Raw genomic sequence first — 20,791 nt, 5'->3', positions numbered from 1 at the left:
CAAGCTCCATCAGTGACTAAAAGTGTGGGCCCTTCTGAGGTTAAGCAGGTACTTGCATGTCCCAGTGAGATACCTCAGAAGCAAGTATGTCCCAGTAGGTAAATGTTTAAGTGAGGTTGTTCATAAAAGAGCTCCTGAGGCCTAGCTTTGGAGATATACAGATCCAAGTTCTAATCTGTTTGGCCACTTGCTGGATGAGTAACACAGGCCAAGCACCCAGCCTCCTTAAGCTTCTGTTTTTTGGTCTATAAAATGGGATAATAACTGTAACTCACAGAGTTATTTAGATGATAAAACGAATTTCAGATACTAAAGTACTGAGCATTGATACAATAAATATTACCTATTATGTTCTTCAGTTGAAAGAGTGGTATGAAGCCTACAAAGCTATCTTAATCATTATATTAGAGAGAATCCAAGCAACTCTGCTATGAGATACCACCCCACTCCAGCATAACAGAGTGAAAAACCAAGGGAGAAAGGATGTTCATTTTCAAAAATACTGCTGAACACTGTGAAGACTAAGAATGAGGTGGCCTGGGTTACGGGGCAGGTATCTGTACTTGGACCAGAGACCCCAGTGCTGATGAACTGTAGTCACTAGTTCTGCCTTCAATGGCAAGTTTAAGTTCCCTGAAAGATTCCTAAAAATACTTAGGAGGGTTTTCAAAGTCTACAAAACTTCTGCTCAAACTGGTAGGGTTTTGAAGTTAGTAACTTTTAGGAATTGACATTAATACATCTGCATTGATATTCTTGGCTTGATGAACTCACAGTGCAGGAAATTTAAAAACAAAAGGTAAGTATATCAAATTTTATGAATAAAAATACATTTCCTTGGTGTATGTTCTTGTCTTCTTGACCATCCAATGATGTGTTTTAAGACTTGCCAAAATGATTAGCACAGTCATAGACATAAGACATGGTCACTGTTAAATATTGAAAACTGAATACATTTTTCACCAGGAAGCGTGTTCTGCTCCCTGCTTAATAAGAAATGCTGCTTACTTCTCCAGCTTTTGAAGCACAGGTGAGCTTTGTACTTAAAATTTTTTAAAATGTAACTTTATTACTTTACTTTATATTAATTATAAAGTATGAATCTGAAGATAAAAAGGAAAAGGTAGTAAGGAGAAACATTGAGTTCTTAAGCCTTTAAAATGCAAATATGAAAAGAATACAGAGGAAATAATTATGTCTGTTAGCACATTGTCTGGTTTTCTAGCCTAAACTTTTTTTTTAGAGTAATCCTGTTTTTCTAATGGACGTCAAGACCATCAAATTTAATAACATTCAATCCTGCAAGCTAACCATCAATTCTGCAATTGTAGATATAAAAGATGCTCTAGACTAACAGAAAATGGCATCCAAGAGTATTGTTGGACCCTCCAGTGAGAATTCTTCAAAGCCTTCACAGGCGTGCTTTCTTTTTATATGAAAATTGATATTTCAATACTATATAATGAACAGTCAGCTTTTGATCTGATGATCTCGGGATGTTTATTTTGTAATCTAAAGGTAAAAGTTGAAATATGTAAAAGCTGACAAACTCAGCTAAGAAAGCATAATTCTAAATTTATTCACCAGAGATAAATTGTTAACCAAACTTGGCAAGTAGGGATTTATTCCTTACATCTCCAAACCTTTGTCTGTATGTGTCTGTATGTAGCTGTATGTCTCCATGTGAGTGTAGACAGTACTATTCTAGATATGCCAAAGGGACATTTTGTGACTCACTACCAATATCTTATACCTTGTCTTACTGGAAAATCAAAATTTGAAAATGAAATTAAAAATACTGCAATTCACTTTAGGCATTTGTTTCAAATAGTAAGGTAGAAATCTATTTGTTGAGGCATATTCCCTGATTTTTTTTTCTATACCAAGTATAAACATAGTTTTACAAACTAACAGAGATCATTTTCACCTAACTAAAAACCCTAGAAAGCCACAGTTCCCTCTTCTTGGCCATTTCTCCCTTTCTCCACACTTTGATTAACTTGAGATCCAGATTTATTCATAGCACATGTCCCCACCTAAGAATAATATCATCTCTACATGATTACTTTCATTGCACTCTGCTTTATATTTCCAATGGGCTTTGCGACACTGAATTTAACACAGTAAGATGGAAATATAATACCTTGAGCTGGGGAGTCCAGAGTGTACAGCAGATGTTTAACAGACTTCTGGAGGGTTCTGAAACCTTCGTTAGTTGCAAAACGTGGATAAACCTTCTGCACAACCAGCAGAACACTAAGGAGTCAAAAAACAATTAAACCAGATTCTGTTTCAAGGTTTGCAGACAGAAACAAAAGGTTATTCAAGGAGAAAATGGCTACAGTATAAATTATTCTTATAACATAAAAGACAAGATGCTACTTTTTGTAATTTAATTACTTGTTTGTCTGTTCATGCACAAAATCTCAACAAAATATTCTTAACCAGACAGAGCAGTTTATGTTTCCAGGTTTCTAAAACATCAGGAATCACCAGCCTTAAAGTAATGGAGCAAGGTTCCCATCAATTTTTTTCTAAGACTTAGAAATAAGTAGTTAGGAAAAGCAACTTTCAATTAAAGAATACATCTTTTTTTAACTAAAAAGAAAAATTAAATATTAGAAAGTATTTTCATTAAAAACCAAACCCAAATAAAGGATCTAGTTTCAGGAATAATTATTATTTAAGCATTTATAATATTAATCTTTTGCTAAACAGATAGTAATGTTTTTGAAAAAGAAAATGGAGCTTGCCCTAATTAAAGACTATATTCTGTCTTCTAAGTGGTCTATAGGCACTATTCCAGAGGTAGTTCAAAATTAATATCCATACTTTGTTTCTACAGCTTTTATGTTACCAATAGGATGGGCAGTCTACACTGGGGATAGAAAATCAGAAAATTCAGTTATGCTTGAGTACATCCTGTATTTCAAAAACGCAATTAGTTTCTCAAAACATGTCTTTTAGTTCCTTTATAGCCATTAGTGCATTTTAAAGAAATATTGTTATTGCACATGCATTTCTACATTATACAAATACTGTGATTTATATCAACAGTTGAGTCAATGCTTTTGTTAAGTAGTAGTGAGAACAAAAGGCTTTCGTTAAAAATTTGACATTGTGAAGTTAAATGTAGTACAAATTAGCTAATAGTAATTTTTCCCTATCTAGTTTCTTAGTAAACTGAATGTGTATTCCAGCAATAGATAGTATTTGTGTACACTTTCATGGCATTCTATAATGTTTTTGGAATTTTTAGATTAAGATGATGTTAATTTTAGTCTCCTAGATATGAATGATAGCTGTTTAGAGAACTAAATTTTGGGTGCCATCTGGGTAGTTCCTAGTATAACATAAGGATACACATGTGGATATGTGTGTATGTTTATAAACATACATAAAAATATATGCATATATATTTTCTAACATTTAGTTTTCTAATAATTCTATAAAATCAATTTATTTGTCCAGTTTTGCAGATGGGAAAACTAATGTTGAAAAAATTTAAGTAACTTACACAAGGTTATTTAGTTAATAATAAGTACAACTGGGGTCTCTCTATTTCAAAGTTTATGTTCTATCCACTGTATATGTTGCCTCTAGCACAAAAGCTTTGCTTCAACATGGTGGAGAGGAGGAGGGCAGAACATTTCTGCACAGAGCCCACAGGCATTTTTAACTTGTCACCCAGCTGTGTTCCGAACAGTTGGCCACAGAGGCATGGCTGTATTTTTCTCATCTCTGCTCTGTGTATATGACAGGTGATACCTCAGGCATTTTTATGTTTGCCCCAAGAATCTCCTGGTTCTCAGGTGTTGGGTTACTTCCAAACCCTAGCAACCACGGAGATCAGTTAGACTGTCTCAGGGCGTAAATCTTGGCCGGCCTTCAAGCCTGACCCTCTGCTTAACTCACCTGACCTATTGTCCCAAAGTAACATCTTCAAAGACTGAACATTTGACAATCTCATTAAATCTTTCAGCATTATTATCATTAACATTATTAATTAAATGTCAGTAGATTTCATTCATCTTTATCTAACAAAATTTAACTTAATAAATAATGACACCTGGGCTCCCATCTTCTCTGAAATCCTTTAAACCATTGATACCTGATATTTATTTTACTTCATAGATTATTTTTCTTCTCTTCATCATATAAAAATGGAAATCATCAAAACAAAACATCATCAAAAACAAGTTGCCCTCTGAGTAAAGGTAATTTTTAAAAAGAGTTTTTGTGATTTATGTCTCAGCATAGCCTTCATCTCAGTAAGGCAACAATCCTGTGTGTCCTTTCGTATGCTTTTCTCGACTTTTGAGATTGCTCATTTCTGCTAATTACTGTCTTAACTTTAACATTATATAATCTGATTTTGGTGGTTGGTTTATATACAACATACAATGTAAAAAAGTGCTAGAGAAATAATAAAAATTCCCATGGGGTCCATTTGTCTCTATTACTTGTTCAACAAAGACTAAGATAAACCAATAAGACCATAATGTTGTGATAAAATACAGTCATTTGTGAGAAAATTTTGGCTTTTAGTGACACTGTCAGCTTAATCATAATAATAAACAGCTGACTTTAAAAAGTCCAAGCCATGTATTTAATTTAGAATTTTCTAGTAGTCACATTAAAAAAGTAAAGGCCAGGTGTGGTGGCTCATGCCTGTATTCCCAGCACTTTGGGAGGCCAAGGTGGATGGATCATGAGGTCAGGAGATCGAGACCATCCTGGCTAACACAGTGAGACCCCGTCTCTACTAAAAATACAAAAAATTAGCCGGGCATGGTGGCGGGCGCATGTAGTCCCAGCTACTCGGGCGGCTGAGGCAGGAGAATGGCGTGAACCTGGGAGGCGGAGTTTGCAGTGAGCCCAGATCCTGCCACTGCACTCCAGCCTGGGCAACAAACAGAGCAAGACTCCGTCTCACAAAATAAATAAATAAATAAATAAATAAATAAATAAATAAATAAATAAATAAAATAAGTAAAAAGAAACAGATGAAATTAATTTTAATAATATATTTTAACTCCACACATCCGAAATATTAGCATTTCAATATTTAATAAATATAAAAATTACTAATGAAATAATTTGTCTTTTACTGTACTAGGTCTCCAAACTTATGAGGCATCTCAATGCAGATGCTAAATTTTAACTGAAAAGTCTTCACCTGTATTTAGATTTCATTAAATTTACAGATGAAAAAGTAGATTCACATACCTAAGCCATTGTAAACATACTAAAAAGTATTACAATAACTGAACCAAGTATCAGTTTTTAAAATTTAAATTAATCAAAGTTAGTAATGTTACACATTCAGTTCCTTAGGCACACTAGCACATTTCAAGTGCTCAAAACCACATTAACTAGGGGCTATCATGTTAGAAAGATCAAGTGTATAAATTACCAGACCACTAAAAAAAGAGTTGTTCTGACTAAATAAAAGTCAGATGCTATTCTATCAAAAAGGCAACCTATACAATGGTAGAAAATATTTGGAAACCATTTATCTGATAAAGAGTTAATTTCCAAAATACAAAGAAAACATATAAATAGCCAATAGACATGAAAAAATGTTCAATCATCAGAGAAATGCAAATCAAAATCTCAATATCATTGCACAGCTGTCAGGATGCATATTATTAAATAAATAAAAAAGACAAAAAGTATTGGCAAAGATATGAAGAAATCCAAACCTTCCATGCTATTGGTAAGAATACAAAATGTTGGCTGGGTGCAGTGGCTCACACCTGTAATCCCAGCACTTTGGGAGGCCAAGGCTGGCAGATCACCTGAGGTCAGGAGTTCAAGATCAGCCTGGCCAACATGGTGAAACCCCATCTCTACCAAAAATATGAAAAAAATTAGCTGGGTGTGGTGGTGCATGCCTGTAATCCCAGCTACTCGGGAGGCTGAAGCAGGAGAATTGCTTGAATCCAGGAGGTGGAGGTTGCAGTGAGCTGAGATCACGCCACTGCACTCCAGACTGGGCCACAGAGGGAGACTCCGTCTCAAAAAACAAACAAAAAAAACAAAAAAACAAAATGTTATGTGTCCCAAAACTTTTTTTTAAATTTCTTCTAAAAAAAAAAATGGCCAAATCCAGCCCTAAGGCCTCTTTATGTAAATACAAGTATATTAAATACAAAAAAATTGTTAAGCTAGTAGATTTCAAGTGTTCTCACCACAAAAAAATAAGCATATGAAGGAAATGTATATGTTGAATAGCTTGATTTAGCCATTCCACAATGTAGATATATATTACAACATGTAGTATGCCATAAATATATACAATTTTTGTCAGTTAAAAATAAAAAAAGAAATACTGCTGAATTAAAGAAAATTAAAGATAAAAAATTTACTAAAAGAATACAAAATAGGCCAGGTGCTGTGGCTCACGCCTGTAATCCCAGCACTTTGGGAGGCCGAGGCGGGCAGATCACAAGGTCGGGAGTTTGAGACCAGCCTGGCCAATATGGTGAAACCCTGTCTCTACCAAAAATACAAAAATTAGCCGGGCGTGGTGGCATGTGCCTGTAGTCCTAGCTACTCGGGAGGCTAAGGCAGAAGAATCTCTTGAACCCAGGAGGCAGAGGTTGCAGTGAGCCAAGATTGCGCCACTGCACTCCAGCCTGGGTGACAGAGTGAGACTCCATCTCAAAAAAAAAAAAAAAAAAAAAAAAAGAATACAAAATAGTGCAGTTGCTATGGAAAACAGTATGGAGGTTCCTTAAAAATTACAAATAGACTATCATACATGATCCAGCAATCTCACATCTGGATTCTTATCCAAAAGAATTGAAATCAGAATCATGAAGAGATAGTAGTATTGCTGTGTTCATTCCAGCACTATTCACAATAGTTGAAATGTGGAGATAACCTAAATGTCCATCAACAAATAAATGAATAAGAAAATGTGGTATATAAACACAATGAATACTATTCAGCCTTAAAAAAGAATGCATTTTGAAATATGCAACAACATGGATGAACCTTGAAGACATGATGTGAAATGATAATGCATAACCACTTAAGCCAGTCACACAAAGCAAAATACTACAAAATTTCTTGTATGGGAAGTATCTAAAATAGTTAAATTCCTAGAATCAAAGAGTCAAATGATGGTTTCTAGGGTCTGATTAGAAAGGGAAATGGGAGTTGCTAATGAACAGGCATGGAGTTTCAGTTAAGCAAGATGAATAAGCTCTAGAGATCTGCTGTACAGCATTGTACCTATAGCTTACAATTTAAAAATTTGTTAAAAGGGCAGAGTCCATGTTAAGTGTTCTTATGAATATAAAATAATTTTTAAGTCAACTGTCATTTGCAGCCGGGCGCAGTGGCTCACGCTTGTAATCCCAGCACTTTGGGAGGCTGAGGTGGGCGGATCACAAGGTCAGGAGATTGAGACCACGGTGAAGCCCCGTCTCTACTAAAAATACAAAAAAATTAGCCAGGCGTGGTGGCGGACGCCTGTAGTCCCAGCTACTCGGAGAGGCTGAGGCAGGAGAATGGCGTGAACCCGGGAGGCGGAGCTTGCAGTGAGCCGAGATCGCGCCACTGCACTCCAGCCCAGGTGACAGAGCGAGACTCCGTCTCAAAAAAAAAAAAAAAAACAAATGTCATTTGCTTCATAATAACTTGAAGCTATTTCTCTTTAGGTTTTATGTTTGTTTGTTTGGCATAGAATCTCACTCTGTCACCCAGGTCAGAGGGCATTGACATTATAATGGCTCACTGCAACCTCAAACTCCCAGGCTTATGCAATCCTCCCACCTCAGCCTCCCAAGTAGCTGGGACTACAGGATGCACTACCATGCCCAGCTACTTTTTTATTTTATTTTTTGTAGAGATAGTATCCCACTATGTTGCCCAGGCTAGTCTTGAACTCCTGGGCTCAAGCAATTTTCTCACGTCCACCTCCCAAATTGTTGGGATTACAGGCATAAGCCACTGCACTCAGCCTCTTTTAAGTTTTATTTTATTTTTAATTGACACATAATTGTTCATATTTATAGAGTACAGTGTGATATTTTGGTACATGTATACGATGTGTAAAGATCAAATTAGTATAATTAACATATCCATTACCTCAAACATTTATTATTTGTTTGTGATGAGGACATCCGAAATCCTCTTTTACCGTAATTTTGAAATATACAACAGATTACTATTAACTGCAATCACCCTACTGTGCAATAGAACACTAAAATTTATTCCTCCTATCTAATTGTAACTTTCTACCCCTTGATCAACCTTCCCTCACCCTCCCCTTTCACCCAGCCTCTAGTAACCATTATTCTATATTCTACTATGAGATCAACTTTTTTAGGCTCCACATAAAAATGAGATTATGTAGTATTTGTCTTTCTTGCATGGCTGTTTTAATTTGTTGAGGAACCTCCATATTATTTTCCACAATGGCTATTCTACTTTACATTCTCACCAAGAGTGTGCGAGAGTTTCCCTTTCTCTGTATCCCTGCCAGCATCTGTTATTGTTTTTGTCTTTTTGATAATAGCCATTCTAACTGCAGTTAGATGATATCTCATTATAGTTTTGATTTTCATTTCCCTGATGATGAGTGATATTGAGCATTTTAAAAATACATGTTTTGGCCATTTATATGTGTTATTTTGAGAAATATCTATTCAGCTCTTTTGTCCATTTTAAATGACATTATTTGTTTTTTTTTTTTTGCTACTAAGATGATTGAGTTGAAGCTATTTATTAATAAGCTATTTTCATTATTATGCAGACTCCTTTACATTTATAATCATTACTTGACAACATACTCTATTGCATAGTGCCAAAATATGCAATGATTTTATTTTAAAATTTAAAGGGAGTTAAAATAGCTGCAGAACTTGGATCAGAGGTTGTTAAAATAGCCACAGCACAACGTTTTTGCCAGTGTAATTTGCTCCACCAAAATAATGCCTAGAGTATTTTTAGATCTTCTGTCTTTTACTAAATATTATTTTGTGGAATTTTTGTTGTTGTTGTTATTGTTGTTGATTTTTTAATCAAATTTCATTGAGGTATAATTTAAATACAGTAAGATGCACCTATATTAGGTGTACAATTAAATGAGTTTTTTTAAAGTTGTAAAGTGATAATTTTTAATTGTATAAACTTACAGGGTACAAAGTGAAGTTATAAGTTTTGACAAATACACATACATGTAACCACCATGCCAATTAAGATACAAACATTTCAATCACCCCAGAAAATTTTTCTGATGCAATTGCTCCTGAATCCACTGATCTGATTTCTAACACTACAGATTAATTGTGTCAATTCTAGAACCTTCTATAAATTGGATACGTTATCTACATACACAGTATATATTTTTTGTTTTGATGTTTTTGCCAGCATAATATTAATGAGACTTATTTACCTTGTGTGACTCAATAATCTGCTTATTTTTATTGTTGTGTTGCATTTTAATATATGAATAAACCACAGTTTGTTTTGCCATTTTGTTTATAGAGATTTGATTACCCGGCTCAACTTTTAGCTATTATCAAGAAATAAACATCAGCATACAAGTCTTCATATGGGTGTATATTTTCATTTTCTTGGATAAATACCCAAGAATAGAATGCAGCCTCATATGGATCTACTGTTTAACTTCATTAGAAACTGTCACACTATTTTCCAAATGATTGTGTTGTTTCCCATGCTAACTTGTAATATATGACCGCTTCAGTTGCTCTATGTTCCTGTCAACACTTGGAATTATCCATCTTTTAACATTTAACCCAGTCCAGTGAGTGTGTAGTGATATCTTATTTGTGGTCTGAATATTATTTTTACTCTTTTCACTGCTACACTATACAAGTCAAATAATTCCCCTTCTCCTTTTACAGATTCACCTGTTTGCTTCCTAAGACAGAAGATAAATAGAAGGAAAAGGATCAAGTGTCAAAATTCTGAGTGAAAATTTCCCTAAGAGATAAAATGAGGGTTAACACAGAGAATCAAACTTCCTAATATCTTGCTTCTTCTGTATTCCAGTTGTGGTGTATTACCATGGAAAGAGTATAGGACTGGGATTCAAATTCTTTAAGTTTAGGTCCTGGCTTTGCCATGTACTAACTGTAGAACCTTGGGGAAACCATTTGACCTCCATAAGGATTTGTCTGCTCTTCTATAAAATGGGAACCTGTTGTCTCCAGCTCAAAGCACTATTCTGAGAATCAAATGAGATTGTTGTATCAATACAAGGGCTTATTATAAGGTCTTTGAACAGATATAAGCTTTTAAAAGCATTCCAAAAGTAAAAAATAATCTCCTCTGATGCTTTAGACATGTAAAATAGACTACATTATGCTATTAGTGACATATAAGAGAGGCAGCCTGGGTTCTAGAGTTAGAAAATCTAGTTGCAAACCCTTCTAGTTGCAGGATCTGCAAATACTTAATTTTTATGACTGTTATCTAATTTATAAAATGAATACTGTTTGTTGTAAGATTCAATGTGATAATGTGTACAAACGGCTTGTTAACATGTCTAGCATGTAATAGGCACTTAATAACCGAACATCACTGATGCAGTAGTTGGATTTTTAAGGCACATTTTCAAATTAGCTATACGGGGCAATCAAAACCTAAGTACTGTCCATTAAAATCTAAATACTGGCCATGCCCAGATCTCTTTTATGAATAAAGTAACCTTTAAAGGTGTTTCTCCTGCAAAGGTTTTAAAATCTTTATAACATATATACCAAGGCTAACTGATATGCAGGCTTGGAAAGGTCATTTCTAAGCTGACTACACTTGAGGGAGACCAACCTCTTTGAGGTCGCTTGGAACAAAACTCTTACCAGTATGGTTGTTTTATATTGGACGGTACCAAACAAAACTCACTGAGATATTTTATTCCTGGATAGTTTAAATGCTAGATGCATAGAGCTCAGGTTGTCCCTGAATGAGCTGGAGTCAGTGCTGCAATATACCGTTGGTCCTGCTGTACACCTCATTCTTAGAAGCGCTGTGATACCCAGTAACAATACAACAGTTAGGATCAGTTCCTCGTGGACGTTTCCATAACCTTGATGACCACAGTGTATGTTTCTTCTTTGCTTAACTAATACACTCACCTTCATTGCTAAAATCTACAATAAGAGGCTGAAGGATTATTTGCTCTGTGTTTAAACAACCCATCTAACAGTAATCATCACAGGTAACATTTTTTTACAGACTTCTTTGTGAACACTAATATTACATTTAATTCTTACATTTTCTTACCTGTTTGCCTTTCGAAGAACATCAAATAGATTGCTTAGTGATGTGTCATTCTGAAACACATTTGGAAAACTAGAAAGAAGCTGCCACACAGCTTTCTGCTCTTGCACTTGTGAGAAGAAAGACAGCACTCTGACTATTTCCTGAAACACTATCTTCTGATTGTTGGGGTCACTGGATAGCTTAAAATATAAAACCACAAACAGAGTAAAATGAGACTTTAACATTCGTAATCACGTGGTTTGCTGTTTCTAAAAGCATCAAAAAATCTAGATTTTCACATAAGCAGTTCTTTTAGATCTTCACTCAGTTTGAAGCCAATCTTTTATTTGGAAAACCAGCAACTACTTCTAAAGTTCTTAAACATAATTGGATCTTTTCCCTGTAACTTCAGAAATTGGCATAAAGTTTGGTTAACAAAGCTGTATTTATATAAAATATTTCAAATTATATATTTGGAAATTAAAATAAAGTTCCTAAAATAATACTAGCCCTGAGTAATGTTTTTTTTTCTTAGGACTTGGTTTAGGGTTGCAGATATATCTTCCCTATACTTATTACTAGATGTTATATTGTTTGGATGGAGTACTCCTTAAACTAATATATAGATTAGTAGAGATATAGATTTATATATATATATATAATATAATATATATGAGTGTGTGTGCGTATATATATATATATATAATTCAGTAAAATGTTTACTATTACAATTACACATACTTAGTGCTATGTGATTTTGAACAATGTCTTTTTTACCACATGTTCTATTCTACATGACTGCCAATTTTGTTAAAAAAATATTGTAAGTACTTTACATCAGATTGGGGATTATTATAACTGTACTTTTTTGTGATCTCTCATTGTATGTGGGGTTGCATTAAATGTAGATTATTGGTGTCTCATTTTTACCATTGTTGTTTAAGGCTAGTGTATGCACTATTCATAATAGCAAAGACATGAAATCAGCCCAAATGCCCATCAATGATAGACTGGATAAAGAAAATATGATACTATACACCATGGAATACTATGCAGCCAGAAAAAAAGGAACGAGATCATGTCCTTTGCAGGGACATGTATGGAGCTGAAAGTCATTATCCTCAACAAACTAACACAGGAACAAAAAATCAAACACTGCATGTTCTCACTTGTAAGTGGGAGCTGAAAATCATTATCCTCAACAAACTAACACAGGAACAAAAAATCAAACACTGCATGTTCTCACTTGTAAGTGAGAGCTGAACAATGAGAACACATGGACACACAGAGGGGAACAACACACACTGGGGTCTGTCAGAGGTGGATAGGGGGAGGGAAAACATCCAGATAAATAGCTAATGCATTCTTGGCTTAATACTTAGGTGATGGGTTGATAGGTGCCACAAACCACCATGGCACACATTTACCTATGTAACAAACCTGCATGTCCTACACATGTATCCTGGAACTTAACATTAAATTAAATTTGTTTAAAGACTAATGTATGCAAACACTCCGTAGTAGAGTGTTCTTGCTTCTAATGTATAATATTTTGGTGAGAGGGATATATTGTTTTATCAAAATTTAACTTATTGCTGAGGAATCACGTTACCTAACTTCAAACTATACTACAGGGCTACAGTAACCAAAACCGCATGGTACTGGTACAAAAACAGACACATAGACCAATGGAACAGAATAGCAAACCCAGAAATAGGGCTACACACCTACAACCTTCTGATCTTCAACAAAGGTGACAAAAACAAGCCATGGGGAAAGAACTCCCTATTCAATAAATGACATTGGGATAACCAGCTAGCCATATGCAGAAGAATGAAACTGGTTACACCATATATGAAATTCAACTCAATTAAAAAATATACACCTTGCTTACACCATATACAAAATTCAACTCAAGTTTGATTAAAGACTTAAATGTAAAACCCCAAATTATAAAAACCCTGGAAGACAGCCTAGGCAGCACAATTCTAGACACAGGCAATAGTGAATATTTTATGACAAAGATGCCAAAAGCAATCAAAACAAAAGCAAAAGTTGACAAATGGGATCTAATTAAACTTAACAGCTTCTGCACAGCAAAGAAACCATCAACAGAATAAACAGACAACCTACAGAATGGGAGAACATTTTTGCAAACTATGCATCTGAAAAAGGTCTGATATCCAGCATCTATAAGGAAGTTAAACAAATTTACAAGAAAAAAAAAAAAAACTCCACTAAAAAGTGGGCAAAGGACATGAACAGATGGTTTTCAAAAGAAGATATACCTACAGCCAGCAAGCATATGAAAAAAAAGCTCAATATCACTGATCATTAGAGAAATACAAATCAAAACCACAATGAGATGCCATCTCACACCAGTCAGAATGGCTATTAAAAAGTCAAAAAATAACAGATGCTGGTGAGGTTGCAGAGAAAAGGGAACACTTAAACACTGTTAGCGGGAGTATAAATTAGTTTAAACATTGTGGAAAACAGTGTGGTGATTCCTCAAAGACCTAAAAACAGAACTACCATTCAACCCAGCAATCCCATTATTGGGTATATACCCAGCGGAATATAAATTATTCCACTATAAAGACATATGCACACATATGTTCACTGCAGCACTAGTCGCACAATAACAAAGACACAGAATCAGCCAGGTGCAGTGGCTCATGTCTATAATCCCAGCACTTTGGGAGGCCGAGGCAGGTGGGTCACTTGAAGTCAGGAGTTCGAGACAAGCCTGGCCAACATGGCAAAACCCTATCTCTACTACTACTAATAATAATAATAATTGGCTGGGCATGGTGGCCTGCACCTATAGTCCCAGCTACTCAGGAGGCTGAGGCATGAGAATCACTTGAACCCAGGAGGCAGAGGTTTCAGTGAGCTGAGATAGCACCATTGCCCTCCAGCCTGAACAACAGAGTGAAGCTGTGTCTCAGAAAAAACAAAAAACAAAAAACAAAACAAAAACAAAGACATGGAATCAACCTAAATGCCCATCAATGGCAGATTAGATGAAGAAAATGTGGTACATATACACCACGGAATGCTATGCAGCCATAACAAAGAACAAGATGATGACCTTTGCGTGAAAATGGGTGGAGCTGGAGGCCATTATCCTTAGCAAATTATGCAGGAACAGAAAATGAAATACTGCATTTTTTCACTTATAAGTGGGAGCTACATGATGAGAACACATGGACACAAAGAGGGGAAAAACAGACACTGGGACTTACTTGAGGGTGAAGAGTGGGAGGAGGGTGAGGATCGGAAAAAAATAACTACTGAGTACTAGGCTTAGTACCTGGGTGACAGAATAGTCTAGAACAAACCACTGTGACATGAGTTTACTTATATAACAAACCTGCAATATTTGCCCCTGAACCTAAAATAAAAGTTTTTGAAAATTCACAATTAAAGAAAAATTAGCTTTTCAAACTAGGTTTGAAGTCAGTGAGAAAAATAAAAAGATTTTACCCATTATTCTAAATTCTGGCTGTTACATGACTGTGACAGTTTAATTATTAAACTTGTATCACAGCCTGAGTAATCTCACCTAAAGATCTCAGAGAAAACAATCAAACTTCATTTACTGTAGAGCAAAGCCATATTTTATTTATAAAGGTGTGTCCACATTAACCATAATGTAATATTTTTGGTTTAGCATTGAAATCATTTCAACCTTTCACATTAAATAAGTAATACTACTTAAGATTAAACTTCGTGTGCAAATGTCTATGTGAGGAAAACATGCCTAAGGTAAGCAAATATCCCAGTCAGCATTTCCCAGTCTACATGGGCTATAGATTTGCCCTTTAATTCATGTTGAGTCACTTTGTGGATCAAAGATCTACACTCACCTGGGAGAACTGTTTGTTTAGTTCTTGGAGAGAAGACTCTAAAAGGGTCATGTTAGAAAGGCAAAATTCGTTAAAAACATTTCTTCCTAGAAAGGTCCAAGAGAAGGCATCATCCACAATGTATCCTGGATAGCTGTCACACAGTTCTCTTCGTATATCTTCTGAAGTTGAATTTTGCTTTAACAGCTAAAAGCACGTGTGAAAAGAGTAAAATAAAAGTGTTAATAAATGTGGATGTTCAAATATTCTATTCTTCAAGGAATCTAAGCTGTCTTCAAAATAGCCATTTCGGCATCCTCCATTATAGCAGCTATTAAAATAACAATAAAGTACATAGAGTTTACCCATGAAACTTGTAGACTGAATGCATGAATGTGGTAAATTCTTGTCATTGTTATTACTTAAATGATTTATATATGAATTGTTTGACTGAACTCATTTCTTGTCTCTGACCAGAAAACCTCAATGCACAGAGTCTTTGCTTACAAAAATCTTCATGCATAACAATCTTATTCACTTTTTCTGGACATTGAGCAGCAGAAACTCAGGTGTCCTAACTCTTCATGACACTCATAGGAAACCGGTTGTGATCTTTGGAAGACTTCCAACAGAAGGAGCTTTGAGGTCTATTCCTAGGATGAACAGTGTTTATTTACAGAAGTGTACAAATATAGATTGCTTCATTTGCAAAGCAATTCTTCCATCTAAGTCTTATATGTAAAAGAAAAAGGAAAACATATGTGAAAATATATAATAGCAGGCATAACCACTAAAAGTAGTCATTGGAAATCATTTTCATAATGGAATCATCACGATCTCCCTATATATTTCATAATTCAGGCCAGTCTCAGATATAGCATTATTTTACCTATAATAGCGATCATATTTACCATTGTTAAGTTGTTTAGATATTTACAGAGCTGATGACAGTTAGTTGTTAGACTTAAGGGGTCCATCTTAATAATTAATTCTTATTACTCCATGAGGTGAGGTCAATTTCATCCTCCCCTTAAGTGTATATTACAAAACCTACACGCTAACTTCTAGTGACTCAAATTCTAAAAGTAATGGAACAAGACAGAATCCACTTATCTAGGATATACTATAAGTGTTAGGCCTTCAAGTCATTCATCCATATCTCTCTTCTAACATTCCACATAAACTCACCCCAAAATGATTTCTCTACTCATTCTTGCAAGTGTTGCAGAAAGCAGTAAAGAGAAAGAAAGAGGAATCAGAGAGATTGCTGACACAGGCATCAATATATCATCCTAATTTTTACATCCCTTCCCTGCTCCAACTACTCTAAAAATATGTATCCATACATAGAAATTTCATTTTTGGTTCATCTCCCCTGGATATATAGCTCTATGCTGCCTCACAAAATTCTGAAATTCTATTCCATATGAGAAAGATAACCTGGGAGTTTCAATATGACAAAGTAGCATTTTGGAGAATAGCATTGCTCTTCTAGATATTAAAGAATTTATCTGATCCAATGCAAGACTGTCTACTTCTAGGAACCAATATGTAAGAATTGGAATGGAATAGAATAATGTTCTCTAATTTATACACTGTGCTTGACTGGGGGAAGCTTTAGACTGGAATTAACTGGGCATATTGAGAGACTTCTACGCCAGACAAAAGATATTAGAAACCTCAAATATTATGTAAACTAGACTTTCAATGTCTAGATTGGACAGACTGAAAAGTCCTCTATTTTGGCCAGCATGGGCAGAGTTGATGAGTGTGATGCCATTTCCTGGAGTCCACTTTTGTGCTGGCCTTTGGCTCATTTATATAACTCAGTTTATTGAGATGCCTCAGTTAAACAGAGCATTAATTTAAGTATAACTAACAAAGTCATATTAAGTACCAGTGGTTATGGTTACTGGAATGTTAATAAATGTTAAAGACATGTCTCATGATCAGATAAAAGAAATGGTTGCTATATAAGACATAGATATATTATTAAAAATGCTTGTGTGTGTGTGTGTGTGTGTGTGAAGGTGATGAGGGAAGGAGAGAAGAAAGGTGAGTGGGAGAGAGAGAGAGAGAATAGTATCTCTAATGCCGAATGTTGAAAATGATGTCTTTTCATTTCTAAAGAGCACACAAAACAGGACTTAAATACCTATGGGACCAGCCAAATAACTTAAATATATTAATCTGGCCAGATGAAAGACAACAAGGGGAAGTAGAGATTGTAGTTACAAAGAGCACATGTTCTGCTTAAAGGCATTCACATTCAATTTCTTAAAATCTCCGTACACACACTCACATACACATTTAGCTCACAGGCTGCCAGTTCACACCTCTGATAGAAATTATGTTCATTATCTTGCAATTGGGAAATCTTAAAGTAGATGATCTCTAGGAAACAGAGAAATCCATAGGTAAGCTCTCTAAAATACGCTAAGAAAAAGGATTTTCCTACTTTGGGGCAATATTTTCCTTAGCTCTAATTTTTCCCAAGACTTGATTAGCATGGATGAGGCAGCAAATTCAAAGAGCATTATAACTTCATTTGGTCTTTTTTCTTTCCTGCTTCAGAAGATTAAAACATCACATATAATGCCACCCTAATTTCTTATTAAGTGAAAACTTTAAGTTCAATTAAGGGACTTAACAGGGAAGTAAATAAATACTCAAGATCTTAAGAAATTGAGAATGTCTTAAAATTAAGCTGTTTATTGAAGGGTTCCTAAGAAGAGAAGTTGCCTGAGATATTACCCTAAATAGGAAAGGTGCTCCCAACATCTTGCTATTTGAGAGATCCTTCTATTAACCTAAAAGGCCTATGTTGAATCACTCTACCCATTACAAAACTGAATCAAGTTACCTTTTCCAAGCCAAGAATTTGTGTGAGCACTTGACTGCCATTGAAAGTATATGTTCTGGGGCTTTCCAAATCAGAACTTGGACTGGGAAATACTGTGGCTGTAATCAAAGAAGGAACAGATTAGCATTCCACACACACAAACACACAAATGCACAGGACCACATGAGAATCCATAAACATCACTTGTGACCTCACATACCCTACAGCAAGGATGTGCTCAAATATGCCTCTTCCATGAAAGTTTTATACTGGAAAAATGGCAAATTCCATGAGTTTTTCTTTTCATATAAAATTGTGATGACTTTGGTCTGTTCTTGTTTTTTATCCAATCATTTAGATGTCATTTGCTTTCATTCCAGTCTGTGACATTAAACTTCATCACCAATATTATTGCCCAATAAACCAAATCATTTCTGTGCAGGCCTGGAGGATGTGAGGTGCCTACACTAGCTCCACAGATCCATCATATCCAACATCTGTTCAAAGGATCTGCCAATGCACATCTGGTGATAATGGTCTTTTCTTTTAATTATCCAATTGGGACACTGAAATCTGCTTAGAATCATAACTTCTCTCCTCAAAGTGGTTTCTGAATGACATTTTAGATCAAATAAATGGGATAAAGCAATTAGTCTGGACTACAGTATACTCTAATTTCCAATGCGTCTTCATCTAGTATTATTTATTTATGATGTGGCAGAGTTTCTGGGTTTGGAGCATTAGCTAGAAGACTACATTCATATCTATAACATGGATGTTCATTAAGCCAGTATATTGACTTTTGTAAATGTAATACAGAAGTCTTTTGTCATCCTCAGAGCAAAGAATCTTAATATTCAATGATACCAGTGACTCATCATCAGTAGGGCCTAGGCTTTATTTTCGTGCCCACAGGGCTGAAGAATTTGCCATCTGATTCCTTCAGACTATGGCAATATATTTGCGAGATAACTGGCCAGAGTGAGAAACATAATCTGTGGTTACCAAGCAAAGCAAAGCTTACTGGACCATAACATTATAACCTTATTTCTATGGTGCTTTAACCTACTCAGCCAAACACCCACAGATCATTCATAACAGAACATTAACTCCTCAAAACCATTCACCACCATGTTCCTACTACATTAACACAGGACTTTTTTTTTTTTTACTTGCTCCATCAACTTGCATTGGAATGTTATTTAATATCATAAAGTCTTAAATATCCCATGTCCTATTTAAAGAAACTCCCTTTTTATCCAGAGCACCAATCACATTTCAACATACAGGAATCTTGTTTTGTTCACTAATATATCCCCAGCCCCTAAGACAGTGGCTGCTTAGTATTAGGGACTTAGTGAATATTTGCCAATGAATGTTAGCCAGTCGTGCTGTTTTGAGCGTTTATTTTTTTTAACATGTGGCTTCTAATCAGTGTTTCTCAAGTCCACTTGCAATTGAATCACTTGCGCCTAAGGCCCAGAGACACATGTCTTAAGAGAGCAGCTCAGGAAGAGTCTCTGCACGTGAAAATTTGAGAGCTACTGGCCTAAATATGAAGCAAGTCCACAGTCACACTGAAGACTGTGATACTGAGCGTTAAGTGTGAGGCAGAAGTGTACAGCTGAAAGAGTACTGGTCTAAAAGTCCTTCTAATGCCAGCTCTGCTGTATGGCTGTAGATACAGCACTTAACTTTGTTGAGCCTCATATTTCTCATCTGTAAAATGGAAAATCTGGACAAACCTCTGAGATTCTTTCCAATAATTTTTATTAATGGGCTTTCTAACCCATCCCAGCATCATCTAATTGCAGACAACCAAAGAGTCTAGAGTCAGTTGTGGGAAATGGTGCAATTCTCAACATGTAGGCTTTTGCTCCTATCGAATATTTCAATAAGAACTTAATTTCTAATTATTCTCGACACCTTTGCATAATTGCACCGCCATACTCAGGCAACCATGAGGAACATTTAGATCTCTCAGGGCTATTCTAAGCATTCCATCTTTGTTTGAAAAGTTTAAAGTACAAACCTTTCAAAGATTAGACCTTTACTGTTCCATAAGGCTTGTTCTAAACTCTACAGAAGAAAATAGCTTACCTAGTGATGCATGCCTTCTTTCTGGAACTTGGGTGCTCTGGAATGATAAATTGCCGTCCTTATCCAGGTTGGATGACTTTCTCAGAATCTCACTAGAGAAGAAAAAGCAAGAACTCTGTAACTTCTCCCACATTAATTTTAGTTAGTTACAGCAATGTATTATGTGGCAGATTTCAGGGCTGTCTGAGGACTTTCAAATATTTAATATAGTTCCCAGGATTTTAATGGAAGAATTCACCTAACCACACACCAATGAATATATAAGGTCTCCTACGAAGTATATTTTTATTCAGAGAAAATGGCCTAGATGAAGTTTAAAATAGTTATTTTTACTTTAATCTTGTAGAAAGGACATTTTAAAAGACATTAGAGATAAATACTTAAAATATGTATGATATATATTTTTCTTTTAAAAAGTTGATAGGTCCCAAATAAATGAGAATCCAAGAGTGCTTTGGGGACTGAAACAAAGGTCTGCTTATTTGTCGATATTAAAAGAAAAATAAGTTTTCCATGTTAAATTATAGTTGGCCTTTTAAAGATTTTCAACACAGATTCAAGGAAGAAGAGAAAGGCCAAACATTTATTGAATACCCAGTAGGTGCCAGGAATTATGGTTGATGTCATCACAGATGGCACCAAGTATAAAGGGAATAACATTAAAATAAATTTTCCATTGCATTTAATGTGTCAAGGCAGTAATAATTACATTGTAGTGCCAGGAATCCCTGTACAACATGATCACACTAGGTTTTGG

General features: G+C 35.3%; 1 protein-coding gene across 1 annotated transcript in view; it reads right to left on the bottom strand.

Annotated features, from left to right (window-relative positions):
* The window catches only part of ABCA12 (ATP binding cassette subfamily A member 12), a 208,734-nt gene that overhangs the window by 105,270 nt on the left and 82,673 nt on the right, over positions 1-20,791 (bottom strand). Inside the window, exons 4-8 of the mRNA XM_032754625.1 lie at positions 20,035-20,126; positions 17,956-18,053; positions 15,114-15,299; positions 11,263-11,441; positions 2,144-2,256 (exon numbers count right to left, since the gene is read on the bottom strand). Of these exons, the coding sequence (XP_032610516.1) occupies positions 2,144-2,256; positions 11,263-11,441; positions 15,114-15,299; positions 17,956-18,053; positions 20,035-20,126 (668 nt within the window). The remainder of the gene's footprint in view (positions 1-2,143; positions 2,257-11,262; positions 11,442-15,113; positions 15,300-17,955; positions 18,054-20,034; positions 20,127-20,791) is intronic.

Source organism: Hylobates moloch, unplaced genomic scaffold, assembly GCF_009828535.3.
Source record: "Hylobates moloch isolate HMO894 unplaced genomic scaffold, HMol_V3 SCAFFOLD_1, whole genome shotgun sequence".
Classification (NCBI taxonomy): Eukaryota; Metazoa; Chordata; class Mammalia; order Primates; family Hylobatidae; genus Hylobates; species Hylobates moloch.
This window is presented reverse-complemented; position numbering and strand designations above follow the sequence as displayed.